At 45.1% G+C, this 23,301-nt stretch overlaps 2 protein-coding genes and 1 pseudogene across 2 annotated transcripts in view; 1 reads left to right on the forward strand and 2 right to left on the reverse strand.

The window, feature by feature from the left end:
* LOC146202797 (short transient receptor potential channel 4-associated protein-like) overlaps positions 1–23,301 on the reverse strand; it is a 177,216-nt gene that overhangs the window by 92,732 nt on the left and 61,183 nt on the right. Inside the window, exons 14-17 of the mRNA XM_084588342.1 lie at positions 22,463–22,521; positions 19,056–19,108; positions 13,130–13,157; positions 10,555–10,647 (exon numbers count right to left, since the gene is read on the reverse strand). Coding sequence (XP_084444468.1) covers positions 10,555–10,647; positions 13,130–13,157; positions 19,056–19,108; positions 22,463–22,521 — 233 coding nt within the window. The remainder of the gene's footprint in view (positions 1–10,554; positions 10,648–13,129; positions 13,158–19,055; positions 19,109–22,462; positions 22,522–23,301) is intronic.
* Positions 3,189–4,562, reverse strand: LOC146202799 (uncharacterized). Its single transcript, XM_084588341.1, has one exon. It carries the CDS (start codon positions 4,538–4,540, stop codon positions 3,245–3,247), a length of 1,296 nt encoding a protein of 431 aa, XP_084444467.1. The 5' UTR covers positions 4,541–4,562; the 3' UTR covers positions 3,189–3,244.
* On the forward strand, positions 5,174–8,281 carry LOC146202800 (uncharacterized; annotated as a pseudogene).

Here is a 23,301-nt window from a genome sequence, read left to right on the forward strand (position 1 = left end):
GCATTTCCTGTAAAAATGCTTCACGTTTTTGATGATGCCAGCATCTAAGGGTTGAAGGTGGCTGGTCGTGTTGGCCGGAAGGTAAACCACCTTGATGTTCCGCAGCGACGTAGTGTCCTTAGGATGCGCGGAGCAGTTATCTAAAAAAAGGGCGACTTTTCTGTCCTGACAGCCCATATTCGAGTCCATGTACGCGAGGAACTCGTCAAAAATTGCGCACGTCATCCAAGCCTTGCTGTTGTTCTTGTAGTGGCAGGGCAGGTAACGTATATTCTTTAGGCAACGTGGTTTTCGAAATTTGCTGATGACCCACGGCTTCATCATCTCGGAGCCATCCGAGTTGCAACACAACAAAACGGTGAGACGGTCTTTGCTGCATTTTCCGCCATGGCAAGCCTCGCCTTTCAAGCTAAGCGTCTTCGAGGGCTGTACTTTGAAAAAGAGGCCCGCTTCATCGGCATTGAAAATGTCCCTAGGTTCGTAGCCGTCAATAATGCGCGCCACGGTCTCTTTCCAGCTGCCTACAGTAGCCACGCCCACGCTTGCGGCCTCCCCATTCATGGTTCGGTAGCAAATTCCGTGCCTTCGTTTAAATCGGTCGATCCAGCCGTTTGACGCACTGAAATCGACGATCCCGAGCTTGTCTGCTATCTCCAGTGCTTTTTCGCGCAAAATGGTGCCATCAAAGTTAACACCTGCAGCTCTGGCTTGCTTGAACCATTTGTACACCGCCTCGTCAAGCTGCACGTGCTCCGCACCGCGGGCTTGCTTGCTTTTGATGTCAAAGGACCGGGCATTTGCTTCGATCTCGTTTCTTTTCGAAACAATAGAGTTGAGGGTGGATGGCGTAAGTCCCAGTTCCTTAGCGATGCACACCCGCTTCCGCGTTGGGTTTGCATCCACAGTGCGGAGAATATTCAGTTCATCCTCCAAGGATAGCGCTTTGCGCTTTCTTGATGCCATCTTGCTGCATTTACGTGCTGAACGGTTGGCACGCGCCAGGTGGGCGATTGAGTGCGCTGGACGCGTGTGCACACGACCGCGGAACGAATTCACAGCCGGAAAATACACGCGGAAAGAGTCCTAAGCTCGGCAATCGGGAAGTCAGTCGCACACACACCAACCGCACAAAGGATGGAGCAAGGAGTAATAAAAGACAGCAAGACGCAAAAAAAAAAAAAAAAAAGCGCAACTACTGCTGCTGATGACGCAGCCTGCCCAAGCGTCACTAGTGCCCTCTGTAGACACGCCAGCAACGCTAGGCCAAGCCAGGCCAAGTCAATTCGCCGAAAAAGTAAACATGGCCGTCGCTGCTTGTTTTTCGGGTTGGCTTGGGGTGCGAGTTCACAACGTATCATGCGGGAACGTGTCCTAAGCTACGACGTAACAGCGGGGTTTCTACAGTGAAATCTCGTTACTACGAACACCACATTAACGAACTTTCAAATTAACGAATTTTTTAAGAATCCCCGGCAGATTTGCCATGTTTTCAATGTAAAGCTATTTCAGAATTACGAATTTCAAAATAGCGTATATTTCAGAATAACGAACATATTTTATTTCTTGTTTTATAATTTTGGAACATCAGTATTACGAATTTGGCTAAAATTAACAGCACCGCAGCTTGCAACTCTCGCGTGAAACGAAACAGAAACCGCCGTTTCTGTGTGTATGGTCCGTGGGCTGTAGCTATCATCATCAGGACATCTAGGACCAGCTCCTAGCGCCACCATGAAGCTATGATTTATTACGCAGTAGCCAGCAGGCCTAGCTGCCTGCATTTTTTTTCTTCCTGTGTTGTGTGCCGTACGCGACTCGGTTGTTCGTGCGTTCGCGCATGCGGGACGGTATTTTTTTTTTTTTTGCCGCTGATTATCTTATTGCGAAGTTTGTGCGAGGTTGGCGATGATATTAGCCAGCGAAGTGCCAAGAAGATATGAACGCAGCTGCTTTCACTGCAAGAAATCGACGCAGGGAAAAAGCGATTCGGCCTCTACAGACAGCTAGCATTGCCCCATCGACTGCCGCGATCATTATAAAAGACCGAGACAAGATTTTCAAAGCTCAGGGAGCATTGAAGATGGAGTCATAAAAAAGTCCATTTTTTTTTTTTTCGCACATGGACAAAGTCCGTACTTTCATCGCTCGGTGCAATCACGCACGCGATGAGGTGTTCCGGAAAGCGGAAGGTGTATGTGCTGTAGTGGTGTAATGTAGTGCGCGGTCGTGTTTGCTGCACGCGGCAGAAGAAAATAATGGATTTCTTCAAATAAATCAGCTTTGGAGTTAGTGCAACCTTTTCACTTGAGGTTTTGCTTGTCTACACACGTGCCTACTGCCAAGGTACGTCATTTTCATGCCTAGGTTTGACCACTGGCTTATAATCGCAGATTTTTCATTATAACGATATTTCAAAATAACGAATAATTTTTCGCGATCCCGCGGGATTCGTTATATCGAGATTTGACTGTAATACATGTAAGTCTATGAGAGTCATGCTGGGACTCGACCACAAGGACGTAGCAGCCGGGAAAACGCAGCACCCGGGAACGCAACAGCGGGGTTCTACTGTATAAATAGCATAGCTCCACATGGCAGGTCTTTGGCTACAGCTACATTTTAAGGGGAGATGCTACTCGAAGACACTTTTTCTTAAATATACATCCTAGAACAATGAAACACAGGCTACTTATATAGTTTTTTATGCTTATTTCAAATATGTAATTAGTTTTAATGTATGTTGCAAAGTTTCTGTTTTGTATCATAACAATGTGTAAAATATAGGCTTTTTTGCCCTCACTTTTTCCATCACTAAACTTCCATAATTATAGACCAGTGATAGTTCATATTCCTCTACTTGAACAGTAGAATGCCAAAAACTAACTAGAAAGTGCATCTGAAATATGTTAAGCAGGTGAAAATTTTGAACCTGCAAAGTCCACATTTTTCATATCCCAGGAAGTGTTAATTGAAATTTGCGTAATGTATATATGCATTATCGAGATATAAAGGAGATAATGGCACTCCTCACACTTTAGAGGATATGTGGGCAAAATTTCATCCAAATCCGAGCTCTAGAAGTACCAAAAACAAGGCGGGCAACCTCAAAAAGTTGCCAAAAAGTACATTCTGAGAAAAACCAATTTGAAAGTCAAAATTGAATGTTTATTTACAAAAGAAAGCATAAAATGTAATCAAACTTGCACATAAAACAGGTAAACTGTCCCTCAAGCAGCCACTGCCACTAAAAGCTGCCCGCACAGTAGGTTTCTCCCTCACGGCCTTTCCGCGCAGACTGTTCGATGCGCGCTTTTTTTTTCAGCGTACGCCGATTTGCCCTTGCTTCGGCTGTCTGCTTGGCAGACATTTTTTTCTGCCGTGTGCTGTCCTGTGATGTACTGAGCTGAACCAGATCTTGAGGTGGAAGCACACCCAGCTCTTCAAGGACACGTTCGAAGCTGGAGTGCCCTCGATTGAACCACAAAACTGCCAGGGCAGTGGCCATCTCCACCACAAACCTTGAGGCAAACAGTGTCTTAGGACAAAGAAGCCATATTTTACTATTTAGCGACTCTGCTGCATTCTGAGTCTTTCCCTTAACACAACGGGTCAGCAGCTTCTCATCCGTTAGTCGCTTATATATAGGGAGTATTGCCATTCCCTGGGCTTTAGTGAGGAGGGGTGTGTGGGCAGGTGCTGGTTCACCCAAGGCTTCAGCACGCCGATGTTTACACCAGGATGCTGGTCCGTCTGGGCAGAATTTGTGGCTGCTCGCGCCATCCGAAGAGCAAGAATGGAAATAGGAGGCCCAAATCGCCCGATGCATGCCCTGAACACTGCCCCTGTTACTTGTGATGGCAACCTGATAGTAAGTTTGAAGTTTCTGAATTGTGGAATCTTTTAGTTTCTCCCCTCTTGGTAGCGGTTCTTTTAGCTTGCGAAGAGCAGTGCCAAGGCGCTTTGCCACATGATTTGTGCAGTCCTCTTTTTCTACTTTTGTAGCTCCACCATATACATCTCCTTCCACTACTGCAGTGTATGCCTTTGAATCCCCATCGCTGAGGAATTTTTGGAAGTACAGCGGTGTGTCGTAGGACCGACTCCTTTGCCATATCTGCACTGCAGCTTGTGCTTCCATCGCATGCGCCGAACAGTCGACATTCCTCTCGCATACAGGGCTGTGAAAAGCTTGCCAAGTTTCTTCCTCTTCATATGGCAGGGCCTTGTGTCGACTGCACGCTAAGCAGAAGTTGGACAGGACTTGGAAGTCTAAACAAAGTCCAGTGTCGAGGGACACTACCGTGCCGATGCCATTGTGGCTCTTATGGCCTCGTTTGTGCCACGTACCGTCAAACATGACGGCAATTTTGTCCCCGCCCGCTTCACTTTTGGTGAGCTGTCTCGATCTCTCGAGATTATCGTTGACTGCAGTCATTGCCGCATCGCGAACTTTCCGGCTGAGCGCCGCAAACGATTTGTGGTGCATTGGCTTTCGCAGCCCGAGAATTGCTGAAAACCTCACAAGCTGATCATACCCCATTCCTATGGAGCGCGCAGCCACAACTGCTTTTACATTGACAGCGAAGCTATCACGCGAGCTCCCGCTGTCGTAGGCTCGGCTCGAGCTCGGTCAGTCACCCGCTGCACTCGCGCTGACCTCGTCGCCTGATGATGCTCGACGTGAACTGTATGTTGCTGAAAGAACACTTTCGGGGCACTCAGGTTTCTCGCACTGTAGCTGCAGGAAGGATGCAAGTCCTTTGCATTTTTCAGCCGGTTCCCGGACGCGCATTTCCGAACAGTGACACGTCGGACATATCGCACCACTCACGAGGATGTTCAGCGCTGTGATGTCGATAATCACAACCAACTCCTCATCTCGAGCACTTTCCTCGTCACTGAAAAGTTCAATCTTCTTTTGCGAGGCACTGACGTACTCCACCGCAGCGTCGAACTCGCTGATGTGATCGGCGTCGCTGACGCTAGGCCTCGCGGCCGCGGGTGCCCTTACCGTTGGGCAAGCCTTCGGCCTTGATTTGCGCCGCCGTCCTCGAAATTTATGCACCGATCGATGCTTAACTGTCAGATGGCTGCGTTTGCTACGATTTACTTGATCCATAGCGAAGGTCAATATGAAAAAAGATCGTTGTTCAGATGCGTAGCTCGGCGAGACATGGACCCGGAAAGTAGGCTTCACCACACGTAAGCGGCAAGCGGCCAATGGCGATCCCCGATTCGTACCACGTGATTTGAAATCCAGCCGCATAGCTCCGAAACCGCGGCAAACAAATGCTTTTCTTTATTATTTCTTGTGCCGCAGCAGCCCAGGCAACGTTGTCAAGTGGGAGACTGAGGCTTGGCTGAACGCCTCATGCGATCTGCGATGGCGTGCCGCCGCGCATTGGCGGCAGTGGGAGGCGAGAAGTCGGAGCACTTTCGGGATTTTAAATGCCACCTTGGGCTCTTTAAATGCAATTTTCACCCAGTTCGAGTAGGAATTCAGCTCTGAATTTTACTTTCAAGAAAGTAGAGGGGCTAAACTTTACAAAACACGTGGAAACAAAAAGTGACCATTTCCGAAAAAAAAAAAAAAACGCGTTTTTCGACCCGCATCTCCCCTTAAGGGGGGACACGAGTCTTGAAGGCGGAAAAATCCCCCAAAAATCAATTTTTAGGAAACTGAAGTATTAGAATCTACAACTATTATTCTCTGATTCCACCAAGTTTCTCACCTCTTGTGTCAATATTTGAAGCGTAATATCAATTTATAACAAGTCGGCTGGCTCATTTCAAGCTGATATTTTCACTAAAATAGCGCATTTTTAAAAAAGTATAGCTTCCGTTCCACGGCCGCGCTCACGGCGATCTTGGTCTCTTTCGAAAGAGTGGCTTTTCGCCTTCAAATTTCGCGCTCCTGCGCGTCGTTTCGCTCATTGGTTCGATACAAACAAAGAAAAGAAAAAAGCCACAGCACACGTTCCTATTCGTTGCTTCGGTGCATGTGACAAAAAGGGACCCTGTGATTGGCCGTTCGCGTCAGGGCAGTCGGAGCCGTGCCCTTAGACGCCATCTTGCCTAGTGCTGTCAGCCTCGAACGCCTCGGAGATCTCGCAGCGATGTCTACGCCAACGAGAAAGTTTGCGATGTGTCATAAATACGGCAAAAAAAGGAAAAAGCCGTCGATCGGCAATGCTAAGAAAGGTGCTTTGGTGTTGCGAGACACCGAAAACGAGCAGATTCCTGCGTCCAGTGACCGTGTCGACGAACCTACGGATCAGCTAGGCCTAGCGGGACCGTCAAGCGAGCACACTTCAGACGTCGTCAGCCGCGTTCGTCACGATACAGCGCTTCTGACGACTTCAGACGTCGTCAGCCGCGTTCGTCACGATACAGCGCTTCTGACGCCTTCCGATCTGGCAAGTGAAAAGAGAAAAGCTGACGCCTAACTGCGGGAGTTGGATTCAACGCCAGCAACGAAACGTACGACAGACTTTGCCGCCAGCGATGCCGCGATCTGCCCGCTTGATAAGACGAGCTTCGCCGTGATTTGCATCGAGTCGATCAACAGCCTTCTTGACGATGCAAAGTGTAAAACGTGTGGAGGGAGTGTTAAAATCGGCCGAGGTGATCGCGAATACGGCCTCGCTGTCAAGCTTTTCTTGACATGTGTCAACTGCGGCGACAAGGCCTCGGCGTGGAGTTCGCCGCGTGTGGACGGAAAGCAAAGTGTAAATCCTTTCGCTGTGAACATTCTGGCTGCGCGCGCGATGCAAAGTACCGGCAACCGGCGGATTGCATTCAACGACATCTTTGCCGCGATGAATATTTCCCATCGTGGACTGCACACGAAAACGTGGCAGAGCTACGTAAAAGAAAAGCTGACGCCTGCCGCGATGCGTGCAGCCGAGAAAGTGACCGTTGAATGCGCGGAGTCAGTCCGGAAGCTGTACGATGAACTGAACGTTGACAATCCTGGCAACGTAGCCGTGTCCTACGACGGGACTTGGATGATTCGTGGGCATTCTTCCCACATCGGAGTCGGCACTGTCATCAAGCTTTTTACGGGGCTTGTCCTAGACTACGTTGTCCTGAGCAATTTTTGCGCAGGTTGTGGGCGGGGACCGAAAGTGGACGACCCCACGTACCAAGAATGGAGAGCAAGCCACGTCTGCCAGAAAAATACTGATAAAAAGGCCGGTGAGATGGAAGTAGAAGCAGCCCTAATCCTATTTAGAAGATAGCTCCAGAAGCACAACCTCAGATATACAACGGTGCTGTCAGACGGCGACAGCCGGTCCTTCCTCGCCCTGAAAGATGACCAAGTGTATGGCTACGTTGAGGTCACCAAAGAAGATTGCATTAACCATGTTCAAAAGCGGATGGGGACAGCTCTCCGCAATCTGCTGTCAAAACAAAAAGGGTCAGGCTCAGAACCACTTGGTGGTAAAGGCAGACTAACTGGTGATCTAGTCAACAAGCTAAGTTCTTACTATGGCTGGGCACTCAAGTCCCACAGTGGCAACATAGAAGAAATGGAAAAAGCGGTGATGGCTACCTATTATCACGTGACATCAAATGATCAGGAGTCGGATCACAGCCTTTGCCCAACAGGTTCAAGTTCCTGGTGCCGGCAAAATGCTGCCAGTGCCAAAGGAGAGCCAGCCCCAAGGCACCGCTACAGCCTTCCTAGTCATGTATGCAAGGCATTGCGACCAATTTATGAGCACCTCTCTGACAAGAAGCTCCTTGAGCGATGTGCAAGGGGAAAAACCCAAAATAATAACGAGAGCCTGCACTCTCTCATATGGGCACTGGCACCAAAAGAAAGGCACGCATCCCTCTTCAGTGTTGAGGCCGCAGTTGCAGAAGCAGTCTTGAAGTTTAATATAGGGTACCAAAGGACCTCGGTAGGAATTTTGAACGAGCTGTGTTTGAATCCTGGCCAGAGAAGTGTGCGGCGTATGGTAGAAAAGGACAAGCTTCGGTCCGTTGCATCTACAAGCAAGCGTGCATCGGCAGAAAATTTGCAGCGTGCTCTGAAAAAGCACCACAAAGGTGGTAGTGCTCAAAATGACTATGCCCCTGGGGCATATTAACAATGTCTGGTAGTTGACATGTACATATTTTTTACTTTTAGTGATTAAAAATGACTTCCGTTTGTTTTTCTCATTTTCTCAAGATGTGAATTTTGGTCTCCTGTCAAGTTGGTGAATGCGATATCTCAACACCCATTGCAGATACAGCAATGATTTTTGTTTCAGCATTAAGCCAAATATGTGGAGCACACAGAGTTGCAAGCAGATTTCTTAATTATTGCTTTAAAATTTTTTAAAATGGTGACCACTGTGTTTCCATGTTACGACTACTAAACTTCAATGTGCAATAAAATGAAAAATAATCATTAAATCAAAAATCTGCTTGCAACATTGTGTTCCTTATTCATTCTAGTATATAGCTATATGCTAATAAGAAGTTTTTGTGAAGTGGTTTTTTTTCCTATTGTTTTCACAGCAAGTGCACCATTGTTCTTAATTATCTCAATGCCTAATTGGTTCAGAGAAAAACTAATTATATTTTTGGAATCAGCACCAGGAACTGCACATGTGTGCCAAGTGTCATCACATTAGTTCAAAAATTAAAGAAAATGGCTTTAAGACCAGTGTCCCCCCTTAAGGGCGGACGCGGGCTTTGAAAGTCGAAAAATCGCAAAAAAGTCGGCTTTTTAAAAAGTACATATCTCGGCTGTATATGTTATAAACTACCTTTCCTGTAATTATAAACGCCTAATTCATCGTGGAACTGCTTTAAATTAAATATACAACTGGGCGTGGCAGCCCCAGAGTCGCGAGCGAACGGCAAAAGTACCCAAACTTCGCGCGCGCGCCATTTCTCTGCCGCTGAACCGAGCGCTGCCATCTTGGTCTTGTTTTGTTTGTAAATGCTTGCCCTTTTCCATATTGCCTTCGCCGGCGGCGTCCGCGGCGTAGCAGAAGCGTGGCTCGCTTGTGATTGGGGGCCTCACAGGGATTGTTGAGCTTCCCGCGTCTCGAATTCGGGCTGTGATTGGACAAAGCGCGCGCTCCGTGAGAACGCGGGGGATCGCGCGACTGATATTGGCTGCTGCGCGCGCTGACGCGATAGCCCCTCCCCGGCGCGTCGTCTGCTCCGGCTTGCTACTGAGCTGGCGTTCTTTGTACGCTCGCTGAATCGCTCCACGTTTCACCATTTTGAGATCGCCGTGATCATCGCTCGTTACAAATTCTGGTGGCGTGTTTTGAACGGTTATGTGCACTTTGTGGATTATTGCACGGTCGGCCACGATGCGCGCTAAGAAGTTCAAAACACTGCATACGTCGTCGTTCTGTGAATGCCGTCCGAATCGCGAAGTTAGCGAAAAGCGTTGTCAACAGGCGCAGAGACGCTTCTATTAGTGCTGCTTCTGCTACATCACTACTAGACAGACTGCGCCGCCACTTCCAACTGCGTATCTTTCGCGTCAACGTAAGGAGCCGGCGTTTGAAGCGTGCCTGCTGTACCGACCATATCAACCTCGGCGATCTCGGCCTCCCGTATCGCGTCTGTCATCGCAAGCGATAACGCGTCGTCAGCGTCGTCCGCTGTTCGCATGAAAATGCACTTTCCGAGGGAATCGGGGAGGTGGAGGCACAACGTGCTGCAGTGAAAAACAAACTGTAGACTTGAAAATGCTGTTTTAAACTTCAAGGGCCATTTTCTCAGAATGAATTTTTTTCATGGTATGGTTGCTTATTCCCGCAATATTTCTGGAACCGCTAATCGGATTCCCACCTGGATTTTTTTATTGTGTGCCTGAATAAATTTCAGAGAGCAAGACAAGCTCATTTTTTCAAATTATTGAGTCTGGAATTTATAATAAACAATCAAAATTAGGCTAATGCAAGTCCAATTAGTGGCACTAACTTCAATGCACTGCTAAAAGTTTTCGGCAGGGAAATTAAAAAAAAAAAGGGCTCTGTCTTGCTCTGTGGTACCTATTCAGGAACCTTCCTAATGAATTTCATAGTGCCAACACATTTTGCAAGTTCACCAGGCATGGAACAAGGAACCCATGTGAACCATTCTGATATACTTCTCTAATTTGAGTACCAATGTGCGCAGCTCCATGAAACTTTGCAGTTATTCAAATGGCTGTGTCATGAGTCTACCCTGAAAATTTCATTCAAATATCTCAAGAAACAACAAAGTTGGTATTCAAAGGTAGCCTCCCCCCTTAATCAGAGCCAAATAATATTGAGGGAAAGTGCCTTAATCACCCGTAAGAAATGACCTAATTAGGCATCAGTTATGTTTCCACAGTATGAGAACTAAATGAGACATAATAAAACAAATTATATTTTTGAAAACAGCAGAAAGAAATACATATACACAACGAATTTCATTGTGATATCACTAATAAAAAAATTTGTTTTAAGACCAGTGTCTCCCCTGAAGTAATATGTCTGCAAAATAGAATAGTAAAAATGAGGACGGTAGTGATGATACACACAAGAACTAGTGAACTCCAGAGGTGCCCACCTAAATGTGGAACTGCCGGCTTCTTTCTTGAGTACCTCGACTATTTTGGTGAGAAGACCCTTGCTGCCAGTGCACATCAAGTTGCGGTCCAGGCTGCAGAAAAAAAGATTAAATGATACTTCAGATTCATTTGACAGTTCTTTTTCTTTTAAGAGCCGTGAAAGATACCTCCGCAAATAGACTTCGTGCTTCGAGATATCAAACGAGAAAAAAAAAAAATGACCTTTTTGAGAGGTATACAAGCTGACTTTGCCGCGTTGCACATTGATAAAATGATGAGCATCTCTTGAATCAAATACAGACGCAGCTTGCGGTCTTTGGGACGTCAACCATTTCAAATGTGATTCCTGTGATAGCACCAGGCGCCGCGGCACCATATCATTAATTAATTAATTAACGGCTGCAAGCGGCTCAGACTACGCGAGGTGCCTCAGTGGAGGGCTAAGGGGTAATTTTGATCACCTGGAGTTATTTTTCCCAGCATGGCCCAAATGGCAAGAGAAACACACTAACCCTTTCTTGCCCAGCACTGCTCAGAAGCAACAGCTGTAACATTTTCCCTCACTGCCCAATTTTCTTTCTGGTTTACTTCATTGCGATGCAAAAGCATTTCAACACCATAAACAGATGTATGCTCATGCTTCTTTTCTTTAAAAGATGCACTGAATGAAGCAGGATGTACATTCTACAGGCTATACAAGATTGTACATTGACAAAAAAAGTTACAAACAACTGCTAGTGTCACAGATGAGACATTTTAAATCCTTTCGGAATTCTTAACAGCACAAAGAAGCTGAATATTATACTTTTTTTTCAGATCGATTCGAAAACTTCGCATGCACACAAAAAATATGTTGGTTCAATCAGCATTTTCAAAATCTAGTATTTTCCCAACACTCATATTACATGAAAAAGGAAAACTGCGCAATGAAGCTTTGCCACCGACTGAAGAATAGACCCTATGCAAAAATGTTTTATGGTTTATAGGGTCGAACATCCCAAAGCGACCCAGGCTATAAAAGATGCACATAGTGGAAGGCTCCTGAAATTGACCCCATGGGCTTCTTTGCTCTTTCAGAACCATGAAAAAACAAGAGATTCTGAGCAGTCTTGGAATTGCTTTTTTTTTTTTTATAAATTCAGTATTTAAACAACCCTGATCGTTTCGTTTACGTTTACGTGGTTTAAAATCTCAAGAGACTCCGGCTACGAGAGATGCTGTAGTAGAGGGCTTCAGAAATTTAGACCACCTGGTGTTCTTTAACGTCCACTGACATCGCACAATTCACGGTTGCCTTGCTTTTCCCCTCCATCGAAAAGCGGCCGCCGCGTTCAGGATTCGACCCCGCATTGTAAAAGTAAAAGTGACCCCGCATCTGTAAAAGTGATTTATCACAAGATTTTTTTTTTAAGTCTCGTTTTTTTTCGACTGTTTGGTTATTCGGACCATTTTCCAGGTCCCGCTGAGTCTGAAAAACCAGTTGGACGACTGTGTACAAATAATGATGCAATGCCTCTTTTTTGTTTTAAAAACATGCTAGATCTGTCAAATAGCATAAGTAAAAGAATTCAAAGACAGCAGTAGTATTCACCTAATGGGAGGGGGTTCAAAAAATAGTGGCCCCCTCATTTTTCATTATACACAGTAAAGCCCTACTGATACAAATCTTTAAAAATGCAGACAAAAATTTATTATCCGAGAGAAAAACTCTAAGCACCTGTGTAATGGGGCAAAAGTTTTTCGCATAACCCCACTCGACGGCACGGGAGCCACAGCAAGACGAGATCCAAGAGTCTAGTGGACACGGTAGCGACTGTTGTACAGACCTGAACTGCCTGGTTTTAAAAATGTTACTAATGAATGAATTAAAATGGCATTTACTGACACTTTCACTTCACAAAAAGGTATACTGCCATTTACTGGAGTAAGATGTGAACAGCTCATTTAATTCATACAGAATTCAGTCCACACTTGGGGCTAGTAGCACACTCGGTACGTTGATGGAAATGGCGAGCCACGATTACTTTTGCTATTTCCAGATGGTTCACCTCCTTACAATATTTCACTGTACAGATACCATTGCGGTGATTGTCGCGAAGTTCCTTCAACTTCCTAGACACGACCCACATGTATGTAACCATGCTTCACGCCCAATGTTCCTAGGCACCGCAAAAAAGCAGTGCTTCAGTTTTTCATGACGTGTCCTAGCAAAAACAGCCTTCTCACATAAGCCTGATGTAGTTTTCTTTTTGTTGCTTCACCTCTTTGCAGTGAAGCATTGCAAAGAAGCCACCTCAGTGGGTGAGTGCTGCTACTTTTCAACTCTCTATGTCCTGTGCCTCCTAGTTTAGCCTGCTGAAATATTAGCACATGTGCTTGGCCACTAAGCATATCACACAACCCAAAATTAAGAATAGTAGCAAAAAACTGCGGTACTAGAGAACATATTAACCAGGAGGAAATATCATAAGATCATTTTACGGAGATTTATACTGCATGCGATTTTGAGCGGCGCAAAAAATTAATCACAACTTCATGCAGTAGGAAAATGGCAATGTTGACAAGATCACTGACCTTGGACTTTCGACAGATCGAGCTAGCTCTGAAAGGAAGTCCATACACACAGTTAGTCAACTGGAGGTAAAATAATAACTAGAGGGAACAAAAATAAGCCAAAAATGTGCTTTTGTTACACTTGCCAAAGTGCATGCATGCCTCACCCAGTGCGCTATTTTCTACGCACTGCCATGAAACAATGCCCCAACTAATAGGTGAGGCCATAAGGCATAATTTCTGCCGCCTATACAGCACAATGAGTCAGCCAAAAGTGAAACATTAAAAAGTCCTGGTCTCCCACAAAAGCAGCCTGCATGAACAATTTCAGAGCAAAGCACCGTTGGCCCACCCATGGCTAAACCCTGACTCCAGAACCCACCATCCATTATGTCAAGTTAAAGCGGTTAATTTGTGTACTTTTCATGATTGTGAAAAAAATAAAAAAACATTCACAAACAGGACCCATTAGAGAACAATATTGTCCCTCCATACAAGATCTACTGGCAAAATCTTGTAGGGTTCAGCCCCCTTGAAGTGTTCAAAATGAACAACTGACTATTTCTAGAGTTGGGCCAGTATTATGCATCGATTACATCATGATTGCATCACAAGAACTGCCACAAACGGGTCCATTAGCCCCTCTTCTTTTGGTCATTTTGTCCACTGGTCAGAATCAACGAATACGAACAGGGCTAATTGATCGGTTTGTGCCAGATTTGTGACACGTCTGTGATGTGATCGTCGCACAATACAGCCCCTGGTGTACCCTGCTTACAACAGCAACAAGGTCAATCATACATCCAATTGCACTGCCCCAGCACTTCGAGTATAGGAAACAGAGTATAAAGTGGCTATGCCGGCACAAAATGAAAGACAAAGTTTTAGAATAGAAAAACACAGTGCTTGGAGGTCCACGGTGCGACCACTGTTATTACAGCTTACCCATGTGTGCCAGATTTGTATTCATCGTCAGCAGCACAGTTCAAGTTAAGGGGGGACACGGGTCTTGAAGGCGGAAAAATCGCCCAAAAATCAATTTTTAGAAAACTGAAGTATTAGAATCTACAACTATTATTCTCTGATTCCACCAAGTTTCTCACCTCTCGTGTCAATATTTGAGGCGTAATATCAATTTATAACAAGTCGGCTGGCTCATTTCAAGCTGATGTTTTCACTAAAATAGCGCATTTTCAAAAAAGTATAGCTTCCGTTCCACGGCCGCGCTCACGGCGATCTTGGTCTCTTTCGAAAGAGTGGCTTTTCGCCTTCAAATTTCGCGCTCCTGCGCGTCGTTTCGTTCATTGGTTCGATACAAACAAAGAAAAGAAAAAAAGCCACAGCACACGTTCCTATTCGTTGCTTCGGTGCATGTGACAAAAAGGGACCCTGTGAATGGCCGTTCGCGTCTCGCGTCGTCTGCTGCGCGCGTCAGGGCAGTCAGAGCCGTGCCCTTAGACGCCATCTTGCCTAGTGCTGTCAGCCTCGAACGCCTCGGAGATCTCGCAGCGATGTCTACGCCAACGAGAAAGTTTGTGATGCGTCATAAATACGGCAAAAAAAGGAAAAAATCGTCGATCGGCAATGCTAAGAAAAGTGCTTTGGTGTTGCGACACGCCGAAAACGAGCAGATTCCTGCGCCCAGTGACCGTGTCGACGAACCTACGGATCAGCTAGGCCTAGCGGGCCCGTCAAGCGAGCACACTTCAGACGTCGTCAGCCGCGTTCGTCGTGATACAGCGCTTCTGACACCTTCCGATCTGGCAAGTGAAAAGAGAAAAGCCGACGCCAAACTGCGGGAGTTGGATTCAACGCCAGCAACGAAACGTACGACAGACTTTGCCGCCAGCGATGCCGCGATCTGCCCGCTTGATGAGACGAGCTTCGCCGTGATTTGCATCGAGTCGATCAACAGCCTTCTTGACGGTGCAAAGTGTAAAACGCGTGGAGGGAGTGTTAAAATCGGCCGAGGTGATCGCGAATACGGCCTCGCTGTCAAGCTTTTCTTGACATGCGTCAACTGCGGCGACAAGGCATCGGCGTGGAGTTCGCCGCGTGTGGACGGAAAGCAAAGTGTAAATCCTTTCGCTGTGAAAATTCTGGCTGCGCGCGCGATGCAAAGTACCGGCAACCGGCGGACTGCATTCAACGACATCTTTGCCGCGATGAATATTTCCCATCGTGGACTGCACACGAAAACGTGGCAGAGCTACGTAAAAGAAAAGCTGACGCCTGCCGCGACGCGTGCAGCCGAGAAAGTGACCGTTGAATGCGCGGAGTCAGTCCGGAAGCTGTACGATGAACTGAACGTTGACAATCCTGGCAACGTAGCAGTGTCCTACGATGGGACTTGGATGACTCGTGGGCATTCTTCCCGCATCGGAGTCGGCACTGTCATCGAGCTTTTTACGGGGCTTGTCCTAGATTACGTTGTCCTGAGCAATATTTGCGCAGGTTGTGAGCGGGAACCGAAAGTGGACGACCCCACGTACCAAGAATGGAGAGCAAGCCACGTCTGCCAGAAAAATACTGATAAAAAGGCTGGTGAGATGGAAGCAGAAGCAGCCCTAATCCTATTTAGAAGATCGCTCCAAGAGCACAACCTCAGATATACAACGGTGCTGTCAGACGGCGACAGCCGGTCCTTCCTCGCCCTGAAAGATGACCAAGTGTATGGCTACGTTGAGGTCACCAAAGAAGATTGCATTAACCATGTTCAAAAGCGGATGGGGACAGCTCTCCGCAATCTGCTGTCAAAACAAAAAGGGTCAGGCTCGGAACCACTTGATGGTAAAGGCAGACTAACTGGTGATCTAGTCAACAAGCTAAGTTCTTACTATGGCTGGGCACTCAAGTCCCACAGTGGCAACATAGAAGAAATGGCAAAAGCGGTGATGGCTACCTATTATCATGTGACATCAAATGATCAGGAGTCGGATCACAGCCTTTGCCCAACAGGTTCAAGTTCCTGGTGCCGGCAAAATGCTGCCAGTGCCAAAGGAGAGCCAGCCCCAAGGCACCGCTACAGCCTTCCTAGTCATGTATGCAAGGCATTGCGACCAATTTATGAGCGCCTCTCTGACAAGAAGCTCCTTGAGCGATGTGCAAGGGGAAAAACCCAAAATAATAACGAGAGCCTGCACTCTGGGCACTGGCACCAAAAGAAAGGCACGCATCCCTCTTCAGTGTTGAGGCCGCAGTTGCAGAAGCAGTCTTGAAGTTTAATATAGGGTACCAAAGGACCTCGGTAGGAATTTTGAACGAGCTGTGTTTGAATCCTGGCCAGAGAAGTGTGCGGCGTATGGTAGAAAAGGACAAGCTTCGGTCCGTTGCATCTACAAGCAAGCGTGCATCGGCAGAAAATTTGCAGCGTGCTCTGAAAAAGCGCCACAAAGGTGGTAGTGCTCAAAATGACTATGCCCCTGGGGCATATTAACAATGTCTGGTAGTTGACATGTACATATTTTTTACTTTTAGTGATTAAAAATGACTTCCGTTTGTTTTTCTCATTTTCTCAAGATGTGAATTTTGGTCTCCTGTCAAGTTGGTGAATGCGATATCTCAACACCCATTGCAGATACAGCAATGATTTTTTTGTTTCAGCATTAAGCCAAATATGTGGAGCACACAAAGTTGCAAGCAGATTTCTTAATTATTGCTTTAAAACTTTTTAAAATGGCACTTTTTGTGACCACTGTGTTTCCATGTTATGACTACTAAACTTCAATGTGCAATAAAATGAAAAATAATCATTAAATCAAAAATCTGCTTGCAACATTGTGTTCCTTATTCATTCTAGTATATAGCTATATGCTAATAAGAAGTTTTTGTGAAGTGGTTTTTTTCCTATTGTTTTCACAGCAAGTGCACCATTGTTCTTAATTATCTCAACGCCTAATTGGTTCAGAGAAAAACTAATTATATTTTTGGAATCAGCACCAGGAACTGCACACGTGTGCCAAGTTTCATCACTTTAGTTCAAAAATTAAAGAAAATGGCTTTAAGACCAGTGTCCCCCCTTAATAAGAGAACCATAAACGTACCAAAAAAAAAAGTTTTTTTGATAGCACATAATATGCATTAGGTAATTTAGCCCGATCAAGTGCTGCTTCTTATCCAATTTCTTTTTGCCAAGAATGACTTCAACCCAGTTCTAGCAACAAATCGACCCAAACTCAAAGTACCGTATTTACTCGCATAATGATCGCACTCGCGTAATGATCGCACCCCTGAATTTTGAGGTCAAAATTCCATTTTTTAAATTCCCCGCGTAATGATCGCACCCCGAACATGGAGCCGCCTGGTGGTTGATCTGCAGTCATCCCGCAGCGAATGCATTCCGACGAGTTCCCAACCTAGTCTAGTAACGTTGGAGTTCCCATGATTCCATGCTTTGCGGCGTTCGCCATTTTGCAATTCGGCAGCGTCGTAGCGTGCTTTGTGTTTTTGTGCGAGTTTACGCCATTTTGGGGCGGTATGCCAGTTACACCGCCGCGTTCAAGCTCAAGGCTATCGACTATGCACTGGAGCATGGCAACCGCGCTGCTGGTAGGCATTTCGGCGTGGACGAAATGAGGATACGCTATTGGAAGCAGCGCGAGAAGCTGATGGCTACGAACAAGACACGGTGGGCTTTCCGTGGACCCAAGACGGGCAAGTTCCCTCGTGTTGAGGAGGCGGTCCTAGAATACGTGAGGGACCTGCGCAAGGATGGTTGTGCAGTGTCATTAGAAATGATACAGACGCAGGCGCGCACAACTGCCAGGAAGCTGGGAATCGCAAAGGATTTCCGCGCTAGCTCCGGTTGGACGACTCGCTTTATGCGACGGAATGGACTTTCCCTGAGCCTGACTTCGCTGCTGCAGCCTCTCGACGTGTCTTTGAACAAACCGTTCAAGGACAACGTTGGACGACTTTATGCTGAGTGGATTGCGATGGGCCAGCATGATTTGACGCCGAGCGGAAAGATTAGAAGGCCATCCGTGGAGATGCTGTGCTCGTGGATCACAGAAGCGTGGAGCAGTATCCCCGACGAGGTAGTGGCTAAGAGTTTTAAGAAGACAGGCATATCTAACGCTTTGGATGGAACGGAAGATGACTTCCTGTGGGATTGTGAAGATGCTTCCAGCAACCACACTGCCATTTCCGATGAGTCGTGCAGCAGTGAAAGCGAGGATGGCGAGGATTCAGACTTTGATTAGAGTACTGACGACAAAAAATAAATGGGCATTGTGCACTCCAAGTGATGCTTAATGTGCGTGTTTATTGCGAAGGTAAGCCTTACTCAGCTTTTATTTTTGGTTGTAATCGAGATATATGTTCTAAGACGTCTGACCTGCAACTTGTTTGCGTTTTCGGTGCTCAAAAATTTTTTGTAGAAAATTTACCCCGTGTAATGATCACACCCCGAAATTTGCGTCAGTATTTAAAAAAAAAAGTGCGATCATTATGCGAGTAAATACGGTAGTAGTGAAATTATATTGTGAAGCCTACCTCATGTTTTAATTTATGGGAATCATACCCCAATATCAAATTTCAAAATGAGCCGATAACAAAAGCAGCTTACGTCAAGCTGCAGGCTTCCCCTGTGAGCTAAAGAACTCAAGGTAACATTCAGCTTCTGGCATCCCATTTCCGCAGAAAATATGCCCAGTTAGGTTCAGGTGTCGCTTGAAAATACAGTCCACTTTAGAGTGAACTTGCATCAAAAAAAAATTTGCACTTCACCCTTGATGAAACTAGATCAAATCTGAAGATCATAGGCTCGACAGTTAAGCACCACATGCACTGAGCTACTGTGGAGAGTTCCACACATTTAAGAGTGTGCCGACCATTCAAAAAGTTTATGAAAAGAAACATGCACTAGCAATAAAGATCTGCTTTCTATTAGATACTATGAGAAGAACTTGGAAAAACACTGGCAACAAACTTAATGCTAGCAACTTACCGTTCCTTTTAAGCTCACTGTACTCACTCCATGACAGCATGACATGCTTATACCTGCAAGAAAATGAAATGAGTGAAATAGCATCATGCATCATGGTGAACGTTTTAGGAGCTACACAAGTGAAGACTGCTGAATGTTCCCATAGTCCATCAACATGCTAGGAAGCCAGAAAGAACTGTAATAAGAGAAATCCACGAAATTAAAATAGCAGCAATCATTTCTTTCCGGCGCAGCTTAGCAAAATAAAAATGCTGCAAACTCCCGTCATGAGAAATTCTCAATAATCCAACATGCTTATCAGATAGAAAAAGGAAAAAGTGCTTTTTGTTGGCACACTAAAAACAACAAATAACTAATCATGCAAATGATTACCAAAGGCACAGGCCCACTTCAAAGTGGCACAACTGCTTCCTGGCAGTTAAAACATATCAATAGCAATGATTGTTCACGAAGGTTCCGCGAAATATTGCCAGCATCGTAAGAAATAGCCACATGTTTAAAACTATGCACAATAAAGCAACACCAGGGGCCGCAGATATCAATGCGAATGAATTGCGAATGGACTATACTTTTAAAGAGCTGGATTACCACGGCCCCATAGAAACCTCAGATAAATTGGCCGATCTTCATGCTTGCTTTAATTTCGTTTGCATCCCTATGCAAATACAATCTGCGTGCAGCACTAAGCCTGAAGCTACATCTCGCACACACTCAGGGCTCTTATATGTATTGTTAGCCTCAATGAGTAGAAACAGCATAGGTTTGATTTGGTGTATATGGTTTTCCAGTAATTTTGACCCCGTGGGGTTGCATTGACCTCGCACAGCACACGGGCAACCCTGCTTCTCACCTCCACTGAAAATCGGTCGCCACGGTTGGGATTCGACCCCGCATCCTTGGATTGAGAAGTCTAGCACCCTAACCCCTGGGCCACAGCGGAGAGTTGAACCGGAATAAAAACTGTCCTTCCAGTTTCTGAATGGCGACTTCAATACCCTGTAACTATTTTACATGGGCAGGATGACAATATTACCTTTAATGCATTCCTTGATGCCATGAAAAATCAATGGGATGCATGTCAACAAGTTCACAGCAGCAAAGTTTTTAAAAGCTCATCCCAAAACTTACCTAATGTATAATGTACTTTTTGAAAGAATTGTTTTATGCAGAACTGAAAAACGTATACAGAATCGGCACACAAAAATATATGTTCTCCGCAGATTTCATAATAATGACTTCTTAATATAAACATACCTTTTTTATGGAGACCAATGTTTAAAAACACCAATTAAAGCTGCATACCACACAGAAAAAAATAATAAAATGATACTCATAAAAGTACAAAATTTACACAATTCACTAGTCACAATCACATTAAAGCAGTAAAATCTTGTTAATTTGACCTCTCTTAATTTAAACCTTTGGATAATTCGAATTAGAACCGTGGTCATAGACTACGCCTGTGCAAGTTAATGGCATCGGATGTTCATAAATTCTGATATGAAGGGTCTTGCACCGGTTAATTCGGACCAAAGGTCATGTCGAGGAACGACACTCGAAACCAGCAGCCTGCCGAACACACCTCCCCAAACCTGAACTTCATGAAAGAGTGCTGGCTGCGACTCTCAGGCGTGCGCACCATGGCAGGAACAACAATGATGGCAAGGCCCCCATGCAGAAATATAGGTTAGCACTTTAGTTACAGCTTTTGCTTCTTATGAATTCAAGTATTGGACACTGCTATGCATGTCGCTGGTCTATCAATTTTGTTTCGACATGACAGTGAGCTGTTTTAGCTGCCAAGTACATTTCTCTCTCTTGTGTCCTCATGCTTCCCCCCTCTCTTTAGAGTACGCTAAACCGCCCATTCGGTGAAGCATCCTCATGCCATAACAGGGGCCGTTTGTGAAGAGGCACCACTGTTACTGTGCCAAATTGCAAAAAGAGCTGTGGAGGCCCTTACAGTTCCCTGAAAGTGCAAAGCAGAGCACTCGATGAAACCACATAATACAGTCACTGCTGCCCATTTTTCAACTCACATATAGACAGCCACATACCAGGCATTCATTTCATAAAATTAGCGCGATTTCAACGCTCTTTGGCAGTTTTTTTTTTTTTTTTTTTTTTTTTGCATTTAAAATTCCAACTTCCATATTATGCGAACATTTTTTCCTGGTCTCTTGAAGACCAAATTAATAAGGTACTATTACGGTGCGGTCAAATCGCTTATAATGAAGTACTGGTAGCTTAACTAAGCAAGAGGTACTATTGGGGACGGAAGTTTCCAGGACGCATCATCATGAATCGTAGCCAATAGCTCTGTTAGCTGATGTCCGATCGCCAAAAAATCTGGTGCTTGCATGTCAAATTCGCTTTTCTCGTGTCATGGAAATGTTTGTCTCAATATACAATAAAAATTTCCCCGAAAGATAATAAAATATTTCAGCGACACAAGTTTGAAGTTTGCAGGTGTAATGGTACAATGCAACAGCGCTAATAACAGCTCCTCTTGCAGACCCTTGTTCCGAAACATGCACTTTGCTACTTGCTTAATTCATAATTCTTTAGTCTGCCATGACCACATCACTGTTTTGTTTTGAAGAAATTCTACCAAAATTATCTTTTTTTTTAACCAAAAACTAAAACAAAAAAAGCGCATGTACTACTCTTCTAGGCTTTCATCACCTTCTCGTAAGAACAGTTCATATTAGTGTCAACGCTGTCTTCTTCGCTTACCAAAACAAAGTACAGCTCGGTGCCTGAATCGACCCCTTCAGTCGACAAAGAAAAGCTTCTTTTCAGTGACAAAAGGTCAGCAATACATGCACAGCCTCCACCAACGCCATTTTTATAACACAGGTTTCCGTATAAAAATATGCGTTCAAGCGGTTGAACAAAAGCAGCTAAAGGGCAGGCACATGATCAAAAACACCAGACGAGTGCTGCTCACCCAAAATGCTAAAGGTACGAAACTACCTTTCAGAAGATTAGCTATGCTTGTCAAAAACTGTTTGGGAACAGCTCTAAAAAGATCACCTCTGCTCAACCAAAACGGTCAAGGGGTTAGCAAAGCTGCACAAACAAGCCTGTGTGCCCTACAGGGAAGGGAGGGAGGGCCTAACTCTGGACCCAAGGGTCCTGGAGAGTTCAATTCCTAACCCTCTTATCCTAAAAGAGCTGCTCTGTGTTGAAAGTTCCAGTCATGTCATGTAGTCTCGCGACATCGCACAACCCGATGACCAACCACTGACCAGCCATCCAACCTGGCAACTACCATCTGCCAGAGGCATGCTCCTCATTTGAAGCTCACAATGCCTACGACTGATTATCTGCAGAATGGGGCCTTCACTGGCACATACTACATTCCGCACATTTTGGCATACACTGTCACACATGCACGTACTCACTCTGCATGCTCACAAAAGCTGTGCACAAGCCTCAGCACCTGGATCTTGAGAGCAACCTCCTGCACACAACCAAAGCCACACTTGATAAGCAACAGTACAATAAAAAATATAAATTTATTACTACAAATAACCTAATACGTACCAGAAGCAACACATCATTTTTTTATTCTGAAGAAACTGCACAAACAGAAAACCTAGACGTTATATAAACTTTCAAACATTTTACTTTTAGATACTAAAATAAGCCTTCAATTTTTTCTTGTTCCTGTTAGTAAAGGCACTTTTATCAGCGTCTAAAATGTGGATAGCATGCTATTAGTTTCAAGCCCCATTCATAGTAAAGACTATACCAGAATGTTCAGGTGTGCAATTCAAAATACACATTTCATTAGTCTTAGTTTATGAACATTAATGAGACAAAGCTCAGTTTTATTCTAAGCACAGAGGCAATGTATAAACCACGTGCTATGGGCTCTTAAACAGCAGCTGAAGAGGTCTTAGGATTCAACGAGCTTAAAGAGGACGAAATACAACTTGTAGATAAGGAATGTGAAGTCCTTTTGTGATGGCATCACCCAAATTGCTGATGCAATCTCCATATCATATGAAATGATGTAGATGTTCAGACTTCGCAGGCTAGGGCTGTAACTATGATGTCATGTACAGGGGTGAGATGTATTAAGAAAAGAGAACAGTTACTTGAGCAAAGAAAACCAACACTAACGAATGCATAGCACAAGAAGCCTTGTTTAACAGTATCGGATGACCCCCAACGGTGTGTAGGCAAAGCAAGCGGAAATCTAAACAAGCAACAATGACGTCATCATGCATTTCTCTGC

This window comes from Amblyomma maculatum, chromosome 1 (genome assembly GCF_055883805.1).
Source record: "Amblyomma maculatum isolate TAMU_Amacu chromosome 1, ASM5588380v1, whole genome shotgun sequence".
NCBI lineage: Eukaryota > Metazoa > Arthropoda > Arachnida > Ixodida > Ixodidae > Amblyomma > Amblyomma maculatum.

Coding starts and splice junctions, on each gene's coding strand:
- LOC146202799 (XM_084588341.1), bottom strand. CDS start 4,540: ATGGGGTATGATCAGCTTGTGAGGTTTTCAGCAATTCTCGGGCTGCGA.